Source organism: Symphodus melops (assembly GCF_947650265.1).
Source record: "Symphodus melops genome assembly, chromosome: 10".
Taxonomy (NCBI): domain Eukaryota; kingdom Metazoa; phylum Chordata; class Actinopteri; order Labriformes; family Labridae; genus Symphodus; species Symphodus melops.
Genome location: NC_136700.1, coordinates 9711116 through 9736278, shown reverse-complemented (window position 1 = coordinate 9736278; position 25163 = coordinate 9711116). Strand labels below are relative to the sequence as shown.

The 25163-nt window shown below is 40.4% G+C and overlaps 1 protein-coding gene across 1 annotated transcript in view; it reads right to left on the bottom strand.

Annotated features, from left to right (window-relative positions):
• The window catches only part of schip1 (schwannomin interacting protein 1), a 188043-nt gene that overhangs the window by 112739 nt on the left and 50141 nt on the right, over positions 1-25163 (bottom strand). Inside the window, exons 6-8 of the mRNA XM_079354265.1 lie at positions 20395-20459; positions 20100-20171; positions 19370-19505 (exon numbers count right to left, since the gene is read on the bottom strand). Coding sequence (XP_079210391.1) covers positions 19370-19505; positions 20100-20171; positions 20395-20459 — 273 coding nt within the window. The remainder of the gene's footprint in view (positions 1-19369; positions 19506-20099; positions 20172-20394; positions 20460-25163) is intronic.

Sequence of the window (25163 nt, the reverse complement as noted above, 5' to 3'; positions counted from 1 at the left end):
GTTTAAACTTTTTCACACACAACCTATCATGCCTTTAAAAAATGATTCACTGATGTTTATTAAACCAACACTAAACTCTTTTAAATAAATAGCATTTAAGCTAACAGGGAAAAGTCTATCAGACATGAATATCCTGTGCTTTCAAGTAGTTTCTAGAGGTTTTTTCTCCCCCATTTATGTTGCTACCTCGAGATAACCACTTGACTTTGACTGTGATAATGTGAGATTTCAACTTATCTGAGAATAACAAAGCTGGGGTTCCCTTTGTATCTGATGAATGTATTATCATTATCTTCAAGATAGAATCAGAAGTGTTTTCCGAATAAAAAATATTAACATAGAGTTGCACAAAAGTAATGCTACTCAGTGATCATGTAAGAACCCCCTTAAACATGTATTCATGTTGACACTGTCTGCAGAGACCCAGTCCTCTGTTTAATTCATGTTTATTTATTTCTTTTGATTGACACAAGAAGTTATTGATGGCCTTGAGCTGGTGTATTTTCCCCAGCAAATGGCAGCACCGAGATCATTTTCAAGTAGCGGATATAATTCAGCGTATATGAACGACACCGTCATATAGCAGCAAAGAAGAGGAAATATAATCAGAGTGGAACGAAATGCCAAGCAGATAAAGGTTGTTCCCAACACGAGGAGGAACATTTGGCTTGTGCTATCGGGTGCGGTCGGTGCAAGTTTGCTGTGTTGGTACGGCAGAACACACTGCGTCCCGAGTGTGGCAAGGGGCCCTGTTTAAATGTTGTGTTTACAAGCCGAAACAAACAATGCTACAAGCTAAGTTAAGGGCTATTTCTATGTTTGTTAGTCCCTAGAGTTTTAAAAAAATGAAACAAGTAATAAATAATGAGTTAAGGAAAAAAAAAAACGTTCTTGTAATCATGTTAAATACGGAGGACATAAATGGATGGATGCGTGTCTGCTTAAGGCTTCTGTACATTTGTGACTGCAGAATATCTCCTCTGAAAAATGGGATGCACTATTTTTTATTAAACTACCAATCTTAAGATACCTGTGATGGTTCCGCTTGTAGTTCAATGACTGCTTACAAAGTGTTGAGTCAATAATAATACTCACATAAATTATAAAACAACTTAGTTCATAAGGTTTTCTGCAGCCTAATCTCTACTTTCACATTCGAGCAGATCAAACTGATGATACTACTGAAGGTTGAAAAGCGCAACCTTTATTAGGATATTCTCATGGAGGTATCGTGACTGTTTACTTCTGAGGCAGGGCCTTGCTGACACAGCAGCATTAATGCTTAATATTCCTGGAAAAGCAAAAGGTCATCTGAGCAAATGTGAAATCTCACTTTTTTTGTGTGACTGCATTACAACCGAGCTCCGCAGTATACTAAAATGTGTGAACTAATAAAAAGTGAAAAGGAAAAAAAAACAGCAAGCTGGGCACTTAACTCCTCAGATTCCCCGAGGACAAAACATCCTGCTGGTTTCTCTGTGACATTAAGACCGACTGGTGATAAAAGTCACAAAGCAGCTGAGAACAGAGCTGTGCCATCAAAGTTAAGTGTGGATTTTGAGACTTACTGTAACAAGCTAATAGAGAGATATACATGACGTGAAAAGTTTAACTTCATCTTGTTAGGTTAGGATTCTTTAGATATTGCATTCGTACAACATAATCCATCAGGCTAGTGCGACTGATGCCCCATAAAGAGAACAAGGCGATGACAGTGTCGCTCTGCCTTTCTCTGAGTAATTATCTTACGCTTGTATTGGGCTTCCTCGGGGGATTGTCACTTTGCCCGCTTCTTTCAAATCTGGAGCAATTACGGCGTCTTTTTTTTTTTTTGCAGCACTCAGCCATTCCACACACATTAAGGCAAGAGAGCTGAACATATACTTTCTTGGCAGTAAAAAGAGAAAGACCCCTTACACACACTATTCTCACTCACATTCAGTTATAGCACTAACCAGGCAGTTGTTCAGTCGTTTAGATGAGTTTATCATCAATGAAATCGGTGATATTTCTTTTGAGTTACGAAAAAAGGAGGAAACAGTACAAAAACTAGATTTAGATATAGCAAATTCAACAAAAAAAGTTAAAAAAAATATACACAATTACCCCCCCTAAAAAAGGTAAGTAAATTAACAGTAGATAAAGCAAAGATTGCACAAAAAGTCAAACAGAATTTGATTAAGAGAAGAGAAGTGAGAAGTGGAGGTCTGTATAAGGGAAAACGAGCCTGTCTATAAGTCTGGGAGCTTCCCTAATAACCCTCAGCTGCTGATCGGGCCGTTTTTCTGGGCACCAACACTAAACATCCTGTTCACTCGTCCTCGCTCCCCTAATCCTCTTATCCGGGTTTATTTCAGTACTGTGAAGTCCCAAGCCATGGTCCGCTGTTGAACTGTAGTGATGGTTGCCTTTTTTTTTTTTTTTGCATAAGATATGTTTTTTTTTTTTTTTAGCAGAAGATAAAGTTAAAAGTAACATCAGGGTTTTGTAGAAAAGAGGGGGAACACAGGGGTGGTTTACTTTGAGTTTAAATGAGAAGCAATAAAACATTCATCCTGAGCAAGATTCCATATTGCATTCCTCTAAAGCTTCCTTCACTGCATTTAAAACAAAATACCACAGAAGAAAAAACATCTCATAAATCTCCTGAGATAAGGGCATCTGTAGAGGTCAGTATTAAATCAACTAAGACGTGTCAGGAGGTGATTGCAGGTCAAGGACTCCATTGATTCCTGACCTCAATCTGGAAGTCAAAGTGCAGGTCAGATTTGATCACACTTTCATAAAGAATCTGACCTTGGTTGGAAGCACATGCCTGAATATACAATGTTATTAGATGAAATATACAGGGACGAATATATCTGTGATGCAATTAAAAAAGGAAAACTGTGTCCCTGTGTTCGATAAAACCGCTTCAACACAGTTTCAAGCACTCTTCTTGAGCCTCCTTTCCACATGTTTTCCCCCAAAGAATTCCTGCAGATCTTCGATTTCCTTTGGGATAAAAGCAAAGCAAGAGAAATGTCGGCTTTTTTGGTTGTGTGTTTGTGCGTGCCTGTGTGTGTGTGTGTGTGTGTGTGTAAGTCCCACTGTGAGGGAGATGGCCGCCCAGCTGATCACCTCAACAGGAAGCAACATGCTCGGTTAAAGAGACAACACTCACAAGGATTGGGACCTAAAGTCTGCCTTCCAGCTGGGACCACCTACTTACCCACACCCACACACGCACACGCACACACACACACACACACACACACACACACACAAACAAACACAGTCAAACAAAAATGGATACAGTAAGGTGGATGAATGATTTGTTCCAGGGTTGGGGCTGCTGGGACATTGAACATGCCAGGGATTATAGCTTTTCACTGTTTCAGTGCTATGAGTGAGACATTTTTCAGGAGTTTCATACAGATGCTGTCAAGCAAAAAAAAAAAAAAAAAAAGCAGCCGTTTCCTTCCACTCTGCAGGTGCCCTCCTCATTCTCTCAGAGCTAGCAAAGTCAGTCAGTATAAATGTCTTATGTCATACAATTCCCTTAGTTGTACTAATGCATGTGCAACTTTAGCCTGAAACTCATTCAACATAATTTAACCAATTATTAGTCACCTTGTTAGCTGTAAATAAAATAATCAGATAACTTTGTCCGATTGATCAAAAGTTGCAACCGTTGGAGATTGAAAATCTACCTACTGTAGTGCCATTGCATCATTCTGTTCTAAAGCATTGAATGTAACAATATAGTACTTTTTAATCATTCAACAATCAATACATTTGTTGAAGATTTACTTCAAAGCAGTTCATTGACCCTCTGACGACCAAATAGACACCAACCAGGTCTATTTGCACACTAATCAATCTCTCTCTCTCTCTCTCTCTCTCTCTCTCTCTCTCTCTCTCTCTCTCCCTCTCTGTCTCTCTCTCTTGTATTTAATTAAAACACAGTACTCACTCATCTTCCACTGAACCATGGCCCTGCATAGACAGGAGGGCAGACAGCACATGAGATATCATGTAATTAAGGCTGCGGAGAGATAGTCTGTGAATCCATGGTTTCAGTATTAAAACCGGACACAGTAGCTGTAATTTTCATATCTCAGCTGCGGGTAGAAGATTTTAAAATGTTCTACAAGTGATGGATTGAGCTAAAATATGGGATCTGGCAGCAAGTCGTGTCATTTAGACGATTCATTACAAATTCCATTACTCACATATTCTCTACACCCTTCTCACTATAGCTGATGCAGAGTGGTTTAAAGTGGGTTCAGGAAATATGAAAAACCACAGTCCATGTCCACAGCTTGGCTTTTATTCAATAAACCCTTTTTTCCCCCTTTTAACAACAGTTCACAATTTCGTATTTCGGACTCAACTGTTGAGTCTTCCTTTGTCATATCTTCTTTGTCAGGTGAAAATCTGTGTCAATAAACAATCCAGAAGAACTTCAACCCCCAATAACACAGTCTCAACAGTTGGACTGCACAAACACAAGATGAGTATTGTAGCTTGTCACAAAGTGTACATCCGCCTTTACAAAGCGGAACAAGATGAGCACAAACAGCTACGATAGCGAGCCTTCTGGGATCAGACATTTCATTCCCCCCTCATGATATGCCCAGCTGTTTTCTATTAACAGTAGATAGGAGTGTGGAAGACAAAGCCCGAGCAGTTCAGATGGAGGACACAGTCTTATCTTGTTTGGTGTAATTAAACATCAGAGCTGATCAAAGGGACATGTGTTAGGCTGGGACCAAGGGGTATGGGCCGGGGTTGCACAAACAGATACAGATGGAATACCAACAAATGCTATCAGACATTTTAAGGGGGATAGCAAAAAAACAACAACTATGAAACAAACCCTACCTAGGGTTTGTCACAGTGAAAGCCAATTCCTTTCCTCATCCTTTTGTGATTTCCACTTCCTGACATACCCGGTTACATATCTGTGTTCTACTTGCTGAAATGGATCTAAACTATGTTGCTATGCAATTTCTCCTCCAAGACAATTAGCCATGCAAAGATGAACACCGCTCCACTGACATAAAGGTTGTTAGTGGAAAATTCCTTGCAGGTAGACTTTTAAACTGTTACAACACCTGTTTTGGGTTTTCTGTGACTTAGGCAGTTGTAACTTCACAACAAATCTAACAGGAAATGCCAAGCATATTTCAAAATAATTATGTACTCCTCTGTCTCTTCTTTTTGCAATTTCTGACTCCTGTCAATGCAGAATTCTGAGCCGAGGCAATACAGAAACCTCTCCATCCCGACAGAAAAAAGAATCGAGTGCTGACCAGAACAAAGTGTGCTTTAGTGCAGAGCAATCTTCCCTCACGAAAAAGTGAATTAGCTAATCTCAGTGCATAACTGGCAAGACACCGGCTGCATTGTGGCCGGCCATATGGAAGCACGGTCCAGTGAGTTTAACTTAATAGCACTTGCAGGCGTAGCAGCATTCACACAAGCGAACGCCAGACTGTGTGCACTCAAATTGGACGTGATGAAATATGTGTCTGCCGGCCTTGAAATGATAAAGTTGGCCCCCACTCAGAATTTTAATCTCGAAGACTGTCTTTTGTTTCTCAAGTTTTCAACATACAAACCACGCAGTGTGCTGCGGCCGTAAATCAACATGTTCAACCTTCTTCAGTGTTTTAATGTTCAGTTTCTGTTTTTTTGAAAAAACACAATGACTTAAAGTAAGGGTTGGAAATGTCAGCGTGTGGTGCTGTTGGCTTTTAATGGCTACAGATGTTTCTATTACCTGTGAGGAAAGGAAATTATAGCAGCTGTCAATATAATGCAATGGATTTAAGAGGTCCTGATGGAAGTGGTTAAGTGGTTTAGTGTTATTTTAACTTAGGTATTGTGGATAACCTTAAGATCAACTAGATAACTTGTTTCCTGCAACTTAATACGATTAAAAAAACCCCTCAAAAACACTAATATTACAAGATGTTTAAGTCGGAAAATCAAACGCAAAATGAATATTTTACAAGAGTAATGATCTATCATGCATGAATAAAAGCTTGTAAAATGGTAGTCACATGTACAGTAAGAGTTCTTGCAAAATTCTTCCTTTGTTAAGACAGATGCATTTGAGGTAAACACAAATCAATTTTATATGGGCACTTGACTAAAACAGGATGTCCTTAAAGATGTGATTCCGTCAGATCTCGGTATTTATCACTCTCAGCAGACACTCCTGCTGCACGTTCCCACCAGCTCCTTACGCCCTTGTCTGCAGTAATATATCACATCAACTCCTGTTCTCCAAATTAGCATCTGCTTAGTCATTTGTCATTTAATTACGGATGTTGACTGAGATATCGTGGCGGGACCTACTATTCAGTCTTCGGTCTCTGTAAAAGATGGATTTGTACTGAAAAACTCAACACAGCTGAGTTGAGTAAGGACTTCTGTGCTGCATTATACATGCACAGAGCGTTTCTACTTTCCAAATGGTACTTGTAAAAGCGGCATATTGAATTTGTAAAAGTCTCTGAAACATATGCAAATAAAGGCTGGTGGTATCCAAGTGTATTAGATATATATTGTGATTGATGTTGTGAGATTTGAATACATTTTCTACGTGCCAGAGAGACTCTGGTCATTTCCATATTCCGGCCTTTATGGCAGGGAGACAGCTGCCTACAGGAGAATGGAAATTACCGGGAGAAATTTTTATGCACACTGAAGAGCAAAGCAGCTGGTCAGCACGGAGAAAGAGACGATAAATTGGTTGAACATAAATAGAGCAGAAAGAAACCCATAGCAGTTCATTTTGACAAGACTGTATTTTTAAATCACAACTGGAAAACTTCCCAGTCTCCAAACTAGTTAGCCTCTCCTTGCTTGTACCAACTGAACTTTCTACCTCTATTATTCCCAGTAGAGATCTTCTCACTACAAGGCACCAAATATGCCTTCATCTAAACAGTGACATGATCTCCTTTCTCAGCAAAACCTCTGTTTCCCCCCACAGCAGAAGTGTGAAGACAGTGTAGAGTTGTACAGTATTAGAAGAGTTCCTGGAAAGACTTCCCTTGCTGTCTTCCCTCCATCGTACTCTCTCTCTCACACACATAACACACTGCTTTTTCTCCCTCTCCGTCTTTCTAGTTTCCTCAGGGTTCATAACTCGGCGAATAACTGGTTTTGAGACGGTGAAGCTCCACGCAAGGAGGAAACTGGTTGTCATATCAAAGCTGTCATAGATTCTCTGTTTGCTCTGTGAATCCCGAATGCATCGTGAATATGCAGGCGTTGTAGTCTGGGACTGTACGACTGCTGTCATTCAGTTTACAACAAGGGTACACAGTCATCTCTGTTTGCAGCAACATGTTTTATATTACGGAACAACAAACAAACGCTTCTTGAATACTGAATTAAGTAGACTCAATTCGAAGAAAATACTTCATACTGTCAGGCACCAGTTTAAAAGGCCGACCAAGCTCGAACTTTTATAGTTTATCACGACAGTAAACACAGTTGAAGGTTATAGTGTTTACTTATTGTTGAAACAGTTTAAGAAAGTTGTTCATCTAACTTGAGGGTCATTTGGAGATTGCAGTTGGGGGAACAGTTAATTTATATAGCATTTTGCTTTGCTGCTTCCTTGTAAATAGTTTACTGGCGATACTACGGACTAGGTATCTGAAGAAGCAGCATTTGGCCAGAAGTGGAAGGGTTCAGGCATACTGGTTTGTTTCTGAGACGAGGGGATCGGACGGCTTGAAGGAACTGAGGCTTTATTTAGTCAAACAGGTAGATCAGACTAAAGCTGAGTAGAAATATGTGTTTCCCAGGTTAAATGTTTGTTCCTGTTGGCACCATTAAAGTCTTGATTTAATAAAAAAATATCTCTGTACTGTAATGTCTCTGCTTCAGCTGCTGATTTAAGTCTTTTAGGCAGATGTTAGAGATGGTCCTGATGAATCCATTCAAACATCTATTGAAGGAATGACCTAAGTTTCTATGGTACGGCCAAGAAAAATTGCAGATACCTCCTTAATAAGATGATATTGATTCATGGATCTCATTCACTGTATATGCCTTAAAAAGTATTTAATGGCCTTTTTACATAAATTATTTTTTCATTTTTATTCTTTGGTTTACTTGTCCACAGTAACACTGTTTGGCTTCCTGGATTGGACATTTTATTACAAAAGTCTTGTTAAGATTACGACTGCAGCTCCTTGTCCAACAGGGAACGTTTCAGGCAGTAAGGGGCATGTTTAAACAACAACTTTTGAAAATTTCAAAGGGAAGGCAATCCTGAAATGTATGAGAAACTCCACATGTGGAAAACAAGTCGTGTCTCTTTTTTCCCTCATGCTTTCCTCTGCTGCTTCCTCACCCCTAAAACTCTCTGAATTGAAATGCTCCGACTCTTTCAAATCATGATATTTTCCTATTATTATTGTGTTTTTAAACTCTGATTCTTTTCTGTCCCCACTTTTATAACACAACTGTTTGCTCTGTATGTGTTTTCTGTGAATGACGGCTTGCGGAAACGGTGCCTGTGAAGTCTCCCTCGTGACAGGCAGGTGCAGCGTAGCAGCATGGCTTCTGATCTTCCCGGTGGCTCTCATGATGATACTTACGCTCACCCCTGTTTCATCTCTACACATCTTACAACTCTGCCATTTTACTTGTTCCCCCCCCCCCCCCACTCCTGCCTTGTGAAACAGTTTATACACAAACTTCCTCCTGCTTGCTCCCCTGCCCTTTCTGTTCAACGCCAAATAAGGAGGCAGAAGTAATGATTTGAACAGTAATATCAGCAGAGTACAGGGATGTGTGCTGTGTGGTGGAGGTGAAGATAAGGACAGCTGAGATCAGTTTACTGAGCTAATGAGGCATGAAGGAGCTCCACACAACTCTGGATCTCCGACATCCCCCCCTCCCCCCTCCTCCTTTGGAACTCTCTCTATATACAGCACCATCATCGACCATGCATCATTTAAGCTCTCGATTCAAGGCATACTCATTGGTCACCTCTGTGCCAAATTAGAGCTAATGTCATACAAAGTTGTTAAAAGGAAGGGAAAGTTGGACGGGAGAAGGCCGTGACTTTGTGTTTTGCAAGAGGTCAGGTGTTTACTTCACGATAACACGTTATCACAATGCCTGTGTGGTGATAATACTGTTGATGTTTTTGTATTTCTTTTTATTGGCTGATTTTCTCTTTATCGGCTCCATGATCATTCCCATTACACAGACATCATTACCGAGATGGATTCCCAGGGTGAGAGAGTATGGGTTACATAGAGAGAAAGAGAGAGAGAGAGAGAGAGAGAGAGAGAGAGAGAGAGAGAGAGAGAGAGGAAAAGTGTGTTGGGGGGGATAAAGGAGAGGATAAGGAAGCCTCTTCTCCATCTTTTCGTTAATCACAAATCAGTATATTTCTCTCTGGAGACCAGACCACTCCACAAGAAAGGAGAGAAGGCTCCCTCACCCCTCTTTTTATCTCCCTTCTGTTCGATACATTCCCCACCCTCCTTCCTTCCTTCTTCAGGATTTCCCCACAAAATGCCAAACCAATAAACCGAGAAACAAAATTACCCTTCCCCTCTGTCTATCCTTCTCAAACAGTATGAAGTATCCTTCAGTATTTCAATACAAATCACGGCTTAAGATCGTCACATCTGACAAAACACACGCACACTGAAGCACATGCAGACACAGACACATGAATCAGAGTTGTATGCATTCTGCTGCCTATAATATATTTCCGGAGTTGGTTTGGTGTAACCTACTGTTGCACGCCTCAGCGAAAACTGGGACTATTAGTGGGATCTCCCAGGACTGAACAAGCAGTGGGAATGTTCAGGTTGAATAACAATGGTTAGAACTTTGAGGCAGAAAAGAAAAATCTGAGAAACCAAACTGGACAAGAGTGCCATTCGGCAAGAAATAATGCAGGAATACCTACATACGATGAAATAAATGAAACAATGCAACAACAAAATCGATTAATAACTTTTCTCCTGAAGCCAAGGAAGACCTCAACCGTGGTATACACATAAGGACTAAAATCTTTTTGTGGCATTTGAGTGGGTGGGTAGGCTATATCATCTTCCAACATCTGCATCTCCTCACACTTCTTTTTCTTTAATACATAATTTGCTGAATCAACTTATCAACAGAGAAAAAATCACATTAAACAAAAGTACAATTAGTTATGATGCAACAACAACTAAACGACAAAAGATACAAAGATAGAAATAAAAATGAAATTATGCAAGCAAATCTGCAAAAAAAATTTAAAAGGATAGTTAAACCTAAAATTCACCTGTTGACACATGAATCTGTGTCGAAATCGGGTCATATATGTACTAGAAGTGTGAAATACATTTTGAACTTGGTGCCTTCCTCACAGAGAAAAGGAGGGAGGACAACAATTCCCAGAATGCACAGCACCACAGGCCACTCCCACTGAAGCTTATAACAAATGGGTGAATGGGTATCCCTTTAACTCACACTAAATTAAATCAAATATTGAAAGGCAGTTGCACAGTGATTTACAGGACAGAAGACTTTTCTATTCAACCTTGTTAATGGTGTTTAATGATTCAGCTTCAACTGTGACCTGCGAGGTATTCGTGCATGGTTAGGGAAGATGCGTGCACCAAATTTGTTATTCCTTTTCAGAGCACTGCAAGGGGGGAAAAAATTGAGCTGATCTGTGAACTTTCACACCTGCAGTGAATTATTTTAGGTTTTTTCGGTGAACTTCCAAAGAGACTGCAGAATATTAAGCAATCTGGGAGTTCTATATCGGTTCCCCAACGAGAGTCCCTGCACTGTAGAAGTGAAGCAGCTAGAGCAGGGAGCAGAGAGGATAATGATCCTGCTGATAATGGAGGAGTGGAATCTGGTAAATGAGGCTGCATATGCACAGTGCTACATGCTGTTCTTTCACACCCAGTGTCACACACACGTACACACACACGCACATACACACACCTATCACCTCTCGGGGTGTAATGTATGCGCAAAATCTTACACATTAATTCTACTACACCTTCCCTTACCCCCTTTAATTATGTACCTGTGCATGTACAGTGTGTGAATACTTCAGTTAATGTGCCAGGCTGGGAGTATGACCATGATTCCCTTATTAATAAAACATTGTCAGCACTTGCGCGATAATGGGAGGGAGGGGCTTCTTTTGCAGGAACATGAAGTGTATTTTTATACATAACTTGTAAAAGCGAGAAAAATTCACCAGCAAAGTAAATGACCTTTACAGCAAAGTTTTGAAATGATCTGTTTTAAATTGTGTTTGCCTTTGATCACACAGGATAGTGGAGAAGAGACAGGAGGGACATGCAGCATATGTTGAGAGGCCCACTGAGGACGTCTCTGAGGACTAGTCTCTGCACGAGGCATCAGTCTAATCGATGAGCTAAAGCGGCGCAACCAGAAAGTAAAGTTTTTGTCGTTAAATGTTGGAATCCCACAGTTCCTGATGTGATTGATATCATGTTTTGTTGTGACCTTAGATATCCCAAATAAGTATTACAGATGTCTTTCAAAGCAAACCTACTACTACATAAAAAAACAAAATTACATTGAGTCGAATACAAACCTCTAACACTGTTGTAGTTACTGTCTGTCAATAAAAGAGAAAAAGAAAAAAAAACTAATTTAGTCTCAAATGCAAAACAACTATCAATTTACAAGCTGTATTTTACAGACAGATAAATAGCTGGACATGATTTCTATTTAACTCATTAGACAATATTCCAAATGTAGCAAAATGTAATATCCTGCAAAATGGATACATTTAGAAACTAACCGACTGAAACTCATTAAAAGTTTCATGAAAGCAACAAAACACTTTATTGCAACTGACTGGATGTTGTATTTCTGTTTGATGGCCCACTGTTCATCTCCTTTCAGTGATCATTCTAGAAAAAAAAAACGGACCCATTTGTCTTCAATATATAAAGACTGACTTTACTGTCTGAATGTGGAATGTGGAGAGAACTGAAGTGTAGTAAATCCTCATCTTATCTTCCTTCAGTGAATTGTGTCCAGAATCCATCAACTCAATGACCCACTTATAGTTCTTATAGAAATCTTACATGGACTCTATCCTTGTAAAAGAAGATCCACACTTTGCAGAATGTGTCTAATGTGGCCTTGATTACCTCTGCAAAGCCCCGATCGATAGATTCCAGAGCTGAGATGATTCATAATTGTCTCAATCTGCTGCTCCTCATATCTCCACTGTCTCCAATCAGACATTAATGATCAATTATGGTCGTGTTGCTGGGCAAGTAGAGATCAATGGGGTAATGTGGTGGTGGCGGTTGTGGGATCGGGGTGGGGGTGGGGGTGGGGGTTAGGGCTCTCTTGGTATGAGTGTGAGCAAAAGAGATGGGATAAGAACAAACTGTATGAGAATAAACTTCGACATGACCTCTGGGTTCTATTTTGGAAGCCTAAAAGCACAGAATGTTCTTTGCATTACTTGCTTGCGTTAGAAGATAAGAAAAGTGAGAAATATAACCGCTCTATTTATTATGTAAAGACATAATCCAGTTCCCATTGTCTAAAGCAAATCTTGAGTCTTGCCCTTGTCATTGTATGTAATTTCTTGCGTACAAAATACTCAACAAGCCTTTGGTCTGAACATGCATGCCTATGCTATTTTTAGAGGCCTATGCGTTATTTGTACATGGAGCTCCGAGATGTCACATGTTGACTCCTGCAGACGATATCATTGCTGACAATTTAAGTAGACTTGTGTTGCACATGACTTTTTGAGTTTTGTTTATGGCATATTGTCACTGATATGTTGTTTCTAGTACATGATAAAGCAACAGTGGGGATGGCATGATTGCTCATCGCCGACTGTAGAGTGCGGGTTCCACTGAACCCAGCCCAGCCTTAAATTATTTATATGATCAAATTAGATTTAATTAACAGTTCATCGGGACATGATTCAAGGCGGGTAAGTATTGTATGGAACATCCTTCTGAATGTCAGAGAAGAAATTGGGGGGCAAAACCTTTGAATCCAATCCTAACAATATGCCCAGAAGGATTTTGTCTGGTGTTCAGTTGAGCAGAATTCGTTATCACTGTTTTTGACTTTATCTGCTGTCTGTATTTTCTTGCAACAAAACTGGTCCTCCATATCAGGTAAAGTAAGCTATTTAAAATTCATTTTAAAAAGCAGTAAAATAATGGATTTCATAAATAGTAGATGGGCTAGAAAAAAACCCCCCAGAGCAGCTTGTTCTGACGTCACTATGAAAGACTTTAATATTTAAGTGAAGTGTCGTGAAATTAAAAGGCTCAAGGAAAAGTGGCTGAGGATGGAAGATGAGGAGAGACACGGCCAGGGATGGCTGTGTCTCTCCATAACAAAAAAAGCAGCCTACCTCTCCTTTTAATTACAAATAGGATGATAATGCGTTATTATCTCTGAAAGAAGAGGCCCTTGACGAGCCTTATCAGAGGAGGGGAAAGGTGTGTTCGCTGACTGAGAGTCCTCCAAAAAAAGTAATCAAGAGTCCCTGTGGTTTAGACAAATTGCATCAGAATACAGAATGATTACTGATCCAGATGGATATTGATACAAAGAAGGAGAGAAACACCCTCCATAGGAGAGCTTGGATCCATTTTGACCCAGTGTTTTTTTTTGTTTTTTTTTTGCTGGATCTGGACCGCTCCCTCTCCGTTTTGCTGGACAGTCCCAACATAGCAGAACAGTGACCCCCTGTGGATTCAGTGAGATAATACAGATGCAACATGACGTCACTCTTGAGGAAGAGCAGCGATAAGTTTTGAACAAAAAAAACTGAAATTAGTAAATCTCTTATGAAGCTCTTAAAATTAATCACTGTTTTTTATTCATTTTGTTTTTTTCTTTTTATCCAACCATGTGTGGTTAGTTGTTCCTTTGTATTCTGTCTGCTGGTTGTATTGCCTTTTATATTTTTTGACCTTTATGTTTTATAGAGTACTGTAAACTTGTATTTGTTATTAGTGCTATACAGTTTCTTGTGAAATGAAGAGGCATTTAACTGGATCTTCTTGGCGCTTGGGTAGGAAAGAATATCCTTGAGTGGGTTTGACTAATTAAGACTTAGTTTGCCTTTAGTTCCACCTTCATCCTCTCTATCACACACACACACACACACACACACACACACACACACACGTGTCAAGCGTGACACAAGCAGGTAATATGTATTCCACCCCTCATGAATTGTATGACATGACATGTCCCAGGTGTGAAAGGGCCCATGTTGGACTTGACGCCCGCTGGCATGTGATTAGCAGAGAGTCAGACCTCGCTGCTCCCCCTATCAGACATTATTGCACTGAACGCTCTGTCCCCCTAATACATAATTATAAAAGTCATATGAATGTCCTTCACATGTCTGGAGGGGGTTAAAGCGTTTATTAAGAAGCTAAGAGCGAGAGTGGAAGCACAGGAAAGGCTCGTACAGCTTCTACATCTAAAGTAACGGAGTCCCACAGAAGGTGGTGATGCAGTGGTGAGAGCTCACTTATGATTCTGTCAATCAATACCTTGGCTTGTGTGTCAAAGCAGTGGCCTTACCTCCTGCCAGGTATGTCACTCAGCCCAACCCATAACAGACAGAGCAGGGACCAAGCACACCACAGCTGCACTGCTACACCACAGTACGTCTTATCCAGGTAAGAGAATCAAACAAGAGCTGGAACATCAACATAGTGTGTGTAAATACTCAGCATCACACCCAAGGAATACAAAAAAAAATGTCTGAACCCTCTTCAATCAATTTGCCCCTAATGAATGGAGAAAGATGATTAAACACATGAGCTAATTCAGGGGAATCCTTAATCACCAGACCTCAGCTTTTCACTTGTCCCTGGTATTACAGTAACAGGATTGTAAAAGCATTGGCTGCAGTTATACTCATCCTCCAGTGTACGAGACTAGCAGGGGTTAGCATTAATTTCCAAAACCTTATGTTGCATTTGCATAATTACCATAAATCATCACAGGGACATTGTGGCACCCACAGTGGAAAAGGAGTGGTGGGAGAGACAGCTGGGAAATGGGACTGCTTGGAGGGGTGACAGTGTGCAGTGGACCACTGACTTGATAGCTGACATTGTAATGAATTAGAATGATCTAATGGTTCTTTAAATAATGTTAAGCACACTGCAAGGCATTTCCTGGTGCCAGGGTAACCTAAGGTTGATAGAAAATCATTGCTCTACTACAGCGATGATTCCTGAAGTGAGGGCTGTGGCCCCCACTGATGGACTGTGAAGGTACTGCAAGGAGGTCATGTACAATTAAAACATAAAAGGTTCCATTTTATAATTTAATAATGCACTAATTGTTGGCTTTACAAATAGATGATGACTGGTTTGTGGATGGATTTTTTATTAATTTTGACTTTAACGTTCATATAGGATATTTCTGTCATGAGATTGATTACAAGTAGTAAAACCTGTGTCAAGTGTTGATCTGAGTTGTGTGATTACAGTGTTAGGTGGGCCCTGAAGAGTTACTGCACAGTATATATACAGTATATATTTTATACGTTGTGTGTGAAAAGGAAATTGTCTTCTGATATATTTTTAAAACTACTGCAATAATAATGTTTGTTTTTTTTTTGCTTTGTGTGCTTTTGTCTGGCATGACATCAGATCCATTTCTGCTGTGGTTTTACAAATAAGTGAACAGTCTGAAGCAAAGACTATAAACAAACACAAAAAGCGTTTTTCGTTCTTTTTTCTTGTTGCCCAAATGAAGATTGGCGAGCGCCCTTTGTTCAACAATTTGTCCCCATGAGGTCAATTTAGAATAAACAGAAAAAGAAAGGGGACCCAGGGAGCCTGAGGGAAACTCATTCATACAATAAAATGCTCAGGCCTTCGTCAGACATTCTGCTGGGGTGATACAGTATGTGACCTTTCCTGCTTTCTCCCATCTAAAGTAATAAAAGGTCGGCTTGTACTGTGAATAAAAGAGACTGCGAACATTCACATTATGTGCGCTAGGAGACAGGGCGGCTATTTGCACCTTGCATTGGATTAGATGGGTGAAATGAATGTGAGGGGTTAAATGCTTTGACACAGGGTACAGTGTGTGCTGACTGCTGGCTCAGTAATCTGCTGAATGTTTTTTTTGTAATGATAAATTTAAGTGGGTTATTTTCGAAGAACTCTCAGCAGACCCGAACGTTAACCTGCAGACCCTGAAAAGGTAATACAACTCTGGTGAATGTCTCTTATCTCTGTGGCGTCTATATGATTAGATACTGTATGTGCACAATGCATAAAGGGCACACATACAGTACAGTAACAGCACAAATATTCCTCAAACTTCGTCTAACCTCTTTTATCTCTCCTACCAGGTTTCTGGAGCTGTTTTTACAGCTGCATGACCTGATAAAGGCGAGAGAACAGCAGGAGGGTGAAAGACTGTGAGCCAAACGTGAAAGAGAGCGAGAGATATAGAGAAAGGCACGAGGAAGGAGATGACAAAAAAAAAAGAAAAAAAGGAAACATTAAATATGAAAGGCAAAGAAAGAAATAAACAATGACATGACAGAAAAAGACGGAGGGGCCATTAAGAGAGCATCAGCAGAGAGGGCACAGACAGGGAATCGTGACAGCTGGCAGACGAGGGAAGGCAGCGCTGCTCCTCTCAGCCGAGTCTCAGTGCACCTTAGCAGGCCAGATGGACTAACCTGCTCCTGTGTGCCCTTCACCAGCCAAAACACACACACATTTGCATATATCTTTTCTCTTTATCATACCCTTGTTAAGCTGACACGATGCCAAACAATAGGTTTTTGCCCGGTATAATGCACTTTAAGTACGAATATATGCTTACAAATGTTTTCCTCAAATACAAATAATTACAGCGAAAAGTTTAAGATTGTATTCATGTTCAGCTCTTGAGATTGTACCTTCCTTAAAAAGAAACTGATCCAAGCATTATTAAAAGAAATACAAACAAAAGCGGTGATGCAGGATCTCCCTCTAGTGGTAAACCTCCGCTACTACATCTTTAATAAAACAACAACACACATTTCAGCACCACAGCAGTGGACAGCTCTCACACCCAAAACGAAGACGACACAAATAAGCCAAGTTGAAGGGCAAGAAGCTCGACAATCACCCTGAAATAATGGACGAAACAGCTTTTTTTAACAGCTTAAAAAGACACATCTCATGTAAGGTTAAGGTCTTCTCTTGATGTTTGTTTGTTTTGTCCTCATTTCTCAAGTAATTTAGTGCCAATCCTGTTAGAAAAGCATGCAGCCAGTCCCCAAACAGTATTGATTGATGTCTGGCTATAAAAAGACATCTATCAACGAGACAGTCTGAAATTAAAGCTGTAGTGGTCTGTGCCTTCATCTCCGTGTGTTTGCGTGTGTGTGTGTGTGTCTCTCTCTCTTATGTACGTGCATGTTTGTGGCCAAGGAACAGGTTGATGTGTGTTGACGCTATACAGTATTATGAAACAATAAAATTCAGACAGCTGATTCATATCTGGGCATAAAAGCCAGAGTTTTGTTAGGTTCCTTTTTAATGAAACCTATAATTTTTGCGTCCCTCTGCGGTGCCGCGTTGGAGCGGAGGGATCGATCGTAAAGACAGATATCCAGAGCGGCTCAATTTTTGCAGGTTTGTCGTGGCAATGATCGAGCTGATTTACAGTGTGAAAGATCGTTTACACAGTAACGAGTCGCATGTCAACTTTGTCTCAGTGGGTATATCACGCCCATCAATCCGAAGAACACAGCAAATGAAAGATGGCCCGCTTATTCGCAGACAGAAATAGAAAAAGGAATACGCAGATATGTGAAGACGTCATGCAGCAGGGTTCTGTCAAAGACTGATGTTCTAGGCACATAGGTTACAAATTCAATCACTTTAGAGATGGTCGCTACATCACTGTGTCTTCTCTCTGGGGTGAATGTATATGTGTGTGTGCTCTAGCGTGTGTAAAGATAATATTGCTGGGTTGACAGAAACCAAACTGTTAGAAATTCTGACATGAGCGGAGCTGTCAAATCCACCAAATGAATCACTTTAGAGATCAGACAATCACATAAAGACAACAAAACAGGAAAGTAGGGAGAGCGCATGAAACAAGGAAGAGTTGAGAAAAAAAAGCATATACTGTTCCGATCAATCAGGTGAAAAAAGAAAGTAATACAAGAGAAGAAGCTGAGCCTTCGTTTCCCCACATAGGAGGGCGGATCTACAGCGTCAGCACATTCAACCGGTGAACCAACATCTGTTTTTCATCTTCCTTTCCTCACTGCTGCTCTCCTCTATCTCCTGTGACCTTAGGGAGCAACACACTCGCACACAAACACACACACACTCTCTCTTTCTCTCCGTGATGATCGTCTGGCCGGAGAGTCACTGAGCTAAGCATTTCCTCGCCATCCCAAAGGATCTCATACACAACCAATATTTACTACAGGCCTACGTGTGTCAACCATATAGAATTCTTAATGGCTTCATCCACAACCTCCCAGGATTGAAAAACTATCGGCCAGCTACTCACATCACAAGTTATTGTAAAACTAACAACTGTGAAGAGAGAACATTCTGAATTCCCTTCTCTTTAAAGCCCTCTGACCTGTTTCTTTTTTTTTCATCCACATGAATACAAATCAAACAGTCTTCTTCTGTGTAAAAGCTTTTCTCTGTAGCAATTGAGTGGACAAGTACCACCTAAGTGCGCTCATACACACAACTCTCTCAGCCGTCTCGGAGATTTAACCCTGCCTGTTGACTCCAGGCTCGGAGATTAGCAGAGAAGTGTACACACACTTGCTATTCAGGCAGAAGGCTGCAGAAGACGTCAGGATTGAATTATAATGACCAGAACAGACACAGCGAGGAAAATCCCCTGGATTTATTGTGGTCTGGTTAAATGAAGAGAATCTGTGCTGAATGAGAATGACTGTTCCACTGATTTCAGTGCCGTGTGTGTGAGAGAGAGAGAGTGTGTGAATGTCAAACCAACTCCTTGTATCCATTTACAGGGAGAGAGCTTGTTGTAAGTCTGCATACTGAAGACATCAAGTATGGGATACTGCCCCCTTCTGGACATGAATGGGACAACACTTCATATCTTCAAATAAAGCCAGCTACACTTTCAACACCCTGATTTGAATGTCTAAATATATAATAACACATTTATAACAGAAGTCTGTACATTAAAATCCCAAACAGCGCACTTTTAAAAATCACAACAACTGCCGGTATTCTCCATTATCATATTTAACAACGCAAGCAAAGACACGTTTCACCGCGTTGTGTGAAGGCCTTTAGTCTGTAGTGCAGATTCTATGTAGGCCATATTATGCCTTACTTACAGGTGTGCTGCCGTCTGACAGGGTCGTCATGCTGATTGACATGCTCATCTTGTCTGAGGAGGAAAGTGAGGGAGGAGAGGGGCTCCTCTTCTCCACTTCTTGCCTCTGGAGGAAGTCCCGCCAGGCCCGCTGGATGCTGCACGCAGTGATAAGGAGACAACGTGAGAACACCAGCATGGGAGCATTTGAACTGAGGTTAGCTGATTCTTCTGCTCTGAGTTGTACGTCACCTTTAACATGATCACTTTTTTCAAATAAGAGAAAAATTACATTATTACATTTTTTCTTTCTTTGCTGTGTCTTCCTTAATCTACCGTTGGAGCTACTGACTTAGAAGACAATTAAACACTGTCATGGCAAGTCAAGTGACAAGAAGGGCAGTTTTCTATTTTAACCCACTTAGACCCATGAATGTCAGAAAAAAAGGAAAAAAAAGCCTTCTAAAACCTCAGTAAAGTTTGAAATCAACCTCCCAAAAGCTGAGGGTTTTCTGAAAAACAGAATTTTGGCGTTTACTAAAATCTTTGTCTGGGCCTCTGTATCACATAGATATCTTAAAAACAAAACATTTGAAAGCTTAATGTAAATTAAGCTGTCATTTGCACTTATGTTCATGTTGCCTTATGAAACGTAGACGTCTCATCAGGTCTAAATGGGTTGACGAAACAAACTGTATGTAATAAATGCCCGCAATCGTTCCTTTGTAGTTTTACATAAAAGGTATACTCACATCAACACCTTGGTTTCATCTGGTGGCATGTTGATATTGATGTTGTTGTCCAGGATCATGGTCAGGTGACTACTGAGCGGGAAGAGAGGAGAAAAGGATGTAGAGGACATTCAGAGGAGGCATACAGGTCCAGTCGCTGTCTAGTTCCTCTTTAATTAAAAAAAACATGTTTTGTTCTGAATGGCTCTTTACAGCTGCACAGGACATTGATTCTCATTCTGTGTATATGTTGTGTTTATCGAGTGTTGTGTGTGTGTGTGGGTGTGTGTGTGTGTGTGGGTGTGTATAAACCCACCTCTGCAGCTGGAATCCTCCATCATTAACTTGCTTGAAGCCAATCTGGAGGCTCTTCAGCTGCTCCTACAAAAAGAACGACAAAGACACGGAATATGAAAACACGACTTCTCAGATACAGTGTGTGAAACAAAAAACAGGAAGTTTATTGGCGGAATGAAAGATCCCTTGAGCATGTGTGAATATGAATGAATATTTAGCAGCCGTGTGATGACTGTGCGGTGGGCTCAGGGACCCCTGTAGCAAGTGGTTAGGAAGGCATTTTGGCTCTGTTAGATGTTTTTCTTGTAAAGTAAGTGAAGTGAGCTTTGCAGGAACTCGGCCAAATTGCTGCTTCAGCATTTTTCAGGCATTTGGCCCAGAAGCAGAGAGAGAGTGAAAGAGGGAAGTCAAACAAGGAGAGAGAGGGGGGATGAGAAAGAGAGAGAGAGAGAGAGAGAGAGAGAGAGAGAAAGAGAGCAGGACATAATTCATGATGTACAGCACAGTTGTTGTACAGATGTGGCGGACACGTTGGGAGATTAGGGCGATGAAACTTCCACTAAAAAGGACTTTTAGCTCCGATCTGTGCCTTCTGCTCTCCTCCCTTCGGCTCCTTCCTCCTGCTTTAATAGTGCTGTGTAATGAGGACAGGCCTGCCTCTACATAATTGAGCAGACTAATTCAATTACAAGGGAGCAACAAAGTTTAAGTGGAGCAGTTTCTTCCTGATGAGCCAAGAGGGTCACATCAGGGCACTGAGCAGCTACAGGCTATGTCATCATGTGCCTGTATGAGTGTTCACTCACAGGATGGTCAAACCTGAACCTTTAGTTGACTTTTTGTTTTTGTTGAACTGGTCTATAGCTGCACAATAAAGTATGCATGAAAGAATATATTGCATCTATTAGATAGCAGATTGGCCTATAAAGAGATTCACACTTGGATATATTATACCTATTAGATGTACGAAGAAAAATGGCTGTACCGCTGTGGTAATGCAGCTGTTTAATATTCAATACATGGTGATATACATGCTGCACCATTAATAACTAGGAGTCTTCGAAAAGTATTCTTTGAAATGTAAATAAGCACATATATGCATATGTATCTGGTTAAAGCACTGTCTTTCTGAATTGTTTTCTTAGAAGTCGATGTCAAAATGCAGCAACGTCAAACCTTATTTTTTGCTGTTTGGCTGCGTGTCCACTTTCTCTGTGGCAGACAGCAATGGTTTTCTCATTACTCTCCCTCCGAGAAGGAATAAGCAGCTCATTAGACAGAATCAAGGACTTTGACTAGTGATCAATGGGATGCTTTAAGGAGCTGTTTTTATCTCTTTCTGTCTGTTCGACTCTCCCTCTAAATCTCTCTCAAATCAAACAAGAATCTGTGCCGCAGTCGTATTCTGTTACCGCCTGAACTTCACTAAAGCTTCTCCTGCTTTGAGAGTCAATGTCACCTCAGCCTTTTCCAAATCCTCCTTAATGCGATCCTGAACAGCAGGCTGTCTGTCTCTCATTCAGTCTGTCACTTTCACATATACTCATCCAGTCAGACACATTCATACAAACTGTGTAAAAAGTGCCATCTGGGAATTTGGAGACCGGCAGAAAAAGACAGACGGGGGGGAAAAAAAAAAGTTGGAGAAATGAAGAAGATTGAACTTTAAGTTCCTGTGAGGAACTTTTGGGTTGTTTGGATTTTGGGTTCATTGGAAAAAGCCTGAGGATTTATGTCAAACATTCACTACCTTGTTGTAACTTCCTGCAGCAAAGGTAACAGGCATAGAAAACAACTTTATAAAAAAAAGAAACATTTCCTCTCTGATGCTCCAGTTTGCTTTTGAAGGTCATACATATATATCAGTGTGTATTTCCTTCTATCTCATTTATGGCTAATAACTCCTCAGAAGAGCTTTAAAAAAAAGGGAAAAAAAGGACTTGAATAACTTGAATTAAGTGCGATGCAGAAAATCAACTTGGATAAGAGACAACAGACAGGGAAATGAGCAAGTGGTAATGATATAGAGCCACTGAGCCAAGTATGAACACGGAGGGGGGAATGGTAAGTGAGAGAGACTATTGGGTCCTTGGTAATGGAGTTGTTTGGATGAGCTGATCATTTCAATTTCCTCCAAGAGTTTCTAATTGACCTGTAACAGGCCTGGTGGACTATTAGCCAACCTCAGAGAACATCTTGCTACTTTTCAGGCATTGTAAAAACTTGTTAGTGTTCGTTTTCTAGTCCTCACATGATGATGCATTAAAGTAACGCTGTTATTGGCTACTTTTGGGTTGCTATCATTTTGTATTTTCTTGGCCTTTTATATTAAGTGTGATGTTTTAAACTATGTTTGTAAATCATGTTGTGGCTTTTGTCTGTGAAAGGTGCTATATAAATAATAATAAATGAAATTTCCTAAAAATCACCTAAAATAAATAAAATGTACTTACTTACTTCCTTATGGATATCAACCTTCAGTTTCTTAATGTCAGTTTTCAATGATCTGAAACAGCTTGCTTTTATAACTTTATACAACCCTTAAGACAACTCCAGAAACTAATGGAATGTTTTTTTTTCTTACATTTGCATCACTGGTTTTACCATTGATTATATTTATGTGCATGTTGTTGTGTGTGTGTGTGTGCATGCATATGCTTGCATCATCCAGCGCTGATATCCGGAGCGCACTTAAACAAATCCCTGACTTCAGCAGGACATCTACAATGATCTTAATACATGCTATTGATTTGAAAATCTATCACAGTATACATTTTGCAATTACTCTACATTAAAACCACATTCTGTAGGTCAAAAACTATGAATTCCTCCAGTCCAAAAGCTATTTTTTCTAATTTATAACATCCCTGCCTGAGTGGAAAACCCCGTCCCATATCTGGAGTAGGAATGCCAAAAAAAAGTACTGGAACATAAACCAGGGGTTTGCATAATTTAGTGGCAGAGTTGACAGAAAATCTATAGTCATTTTGGGCTTTGGCAGTGCCAAGCAGGCGTGTATTGATTGGTGGATGTGTGTGTGTGTGTGTGTGTGTGAGTGTGCAAATATGTGTGTTGGCAGATTTATGGTAGAGTCAGGTGGAGCAGTGAGAGAAGGAGGCAGAGAGGCGGAGTGGAAGGTGCTGATGGAGAAGAGACCTTGAACCCACAGCGCACTATACAACAACAGAGGAAATAGAGCTGCTGACAGCCAAATACAGAGCATAAGCCCTCCATACTGTGCCCCCCCCCCACACCTCCTATCTCCACCTCTATCATCAATCTCTGCTCCTTAACTCCACTTTCCAAAATCAAAATGAAAATAAAAGAAGACAGACGAGAGGAGGAGATGAAAAGAGAAATCAGGGCGTTAAGAGAGATGGAGAAGGGGGAGATGATGATTCGATCCCACTGTGAGAAATCTACTGGACTCTTTCTCCGAGAGCCGGACAGGAATAGGGACAGGCATACATCATATAGCAGGAGTCCATAGAAAAAGGCTTCAACCACTATTAAGGCCATAAATGCTCGGCTCGGCTAGAAGGTTGACTGAGGCTGAGCGCTTAGTATTTCCCTCTGCACAAAAGTAGTCAAAAGTCAGCCCGTATTGCAAAATGTAAATTACATTGTTTGAAAAGGACAAACCAGTTTTAAAAGGTCACATGTTTTTCTTATGTACCTCAAAAGGGCTCAAGGGCACCTCAGCAGTACTCAGGAAGTGACCTGGAATCTCTCCAGCTGGCAGACAAGTTCCCAACCCAAGTCCCTACAGACTGAGCTACTGCCGCCTCATTGTATGCAAGATGCACTTTATGGTTTGCATTAGATCTTGGAATATGTAAATTCATTAATTATGTATTTCAAGGATGTGTTTCAAGATCCTTACCAATGTCCTTATTTGAAATATGCTGGATGACGTTTTAAGGTTGTAGTTTACTTCAAACTAAAACGTCAGGACAGCGGAGGAGCTGATCTTCACAGGAAAGAAAGCAAGAATGCTGAGCGAGTGCCAGGGACGTTTACTGAGGGGGACTGGCTGGCCCGCGCAATGAAGATGATTGGTCCGTCACCTGACAAAGGTGGTGGCAGCAGAGCTTCTGTGATTGGTCATGCCAGATTGCGATTCCCTTAGTGAGATAACAAGCAAGGTTTGAAAGAGAATTATAAGTACTTATAAATATATATGATAATCTTGACTTTTTACAGTCTCGCAGAAAACTTCAGATAAACCTCACAAACATATATATATATATATATTTACTGACATGATGATGTATAATTTGTATATTGTATGTATGTATATGTTGTCTTCAAATTAGTTTTTAAATCTTTTGTATACGTAGAGATGACTTAACTTACGACCGTAAAAAAAAACAGACTTGATGGTGTTTAAAGCAGGACATGTGGGCATAGTCAAACTCAGTTTCACAATATTTACGACAGGCAGGGCTTGAGAAAGGCCAAACCCATTTAATACTGTCATGCCCTGCCTTTCACAGCATCTATAGATCCTCTGCTATGAGAACAACACCACTAAAAGGCTCCCTTCGTATACATACTCGACATAAAATAGCTCATCCACTTCATCAGCTGCACTCAGAATTTTATTTCCACTTGATGCTTCCTCACTCCTGATATGATCTCAGACTTTTTATACAGCTTATTATTTTTATACTGGTTCTGCAGAATTATTGTTTTTATTGCCTCAGAGTTGTTTTTTATATAATTTTATATTGTGCTTGGTGTCACTGCTGTCTTATTTGTTTTGTTTATAGTTTTTTGAAGCCAGCT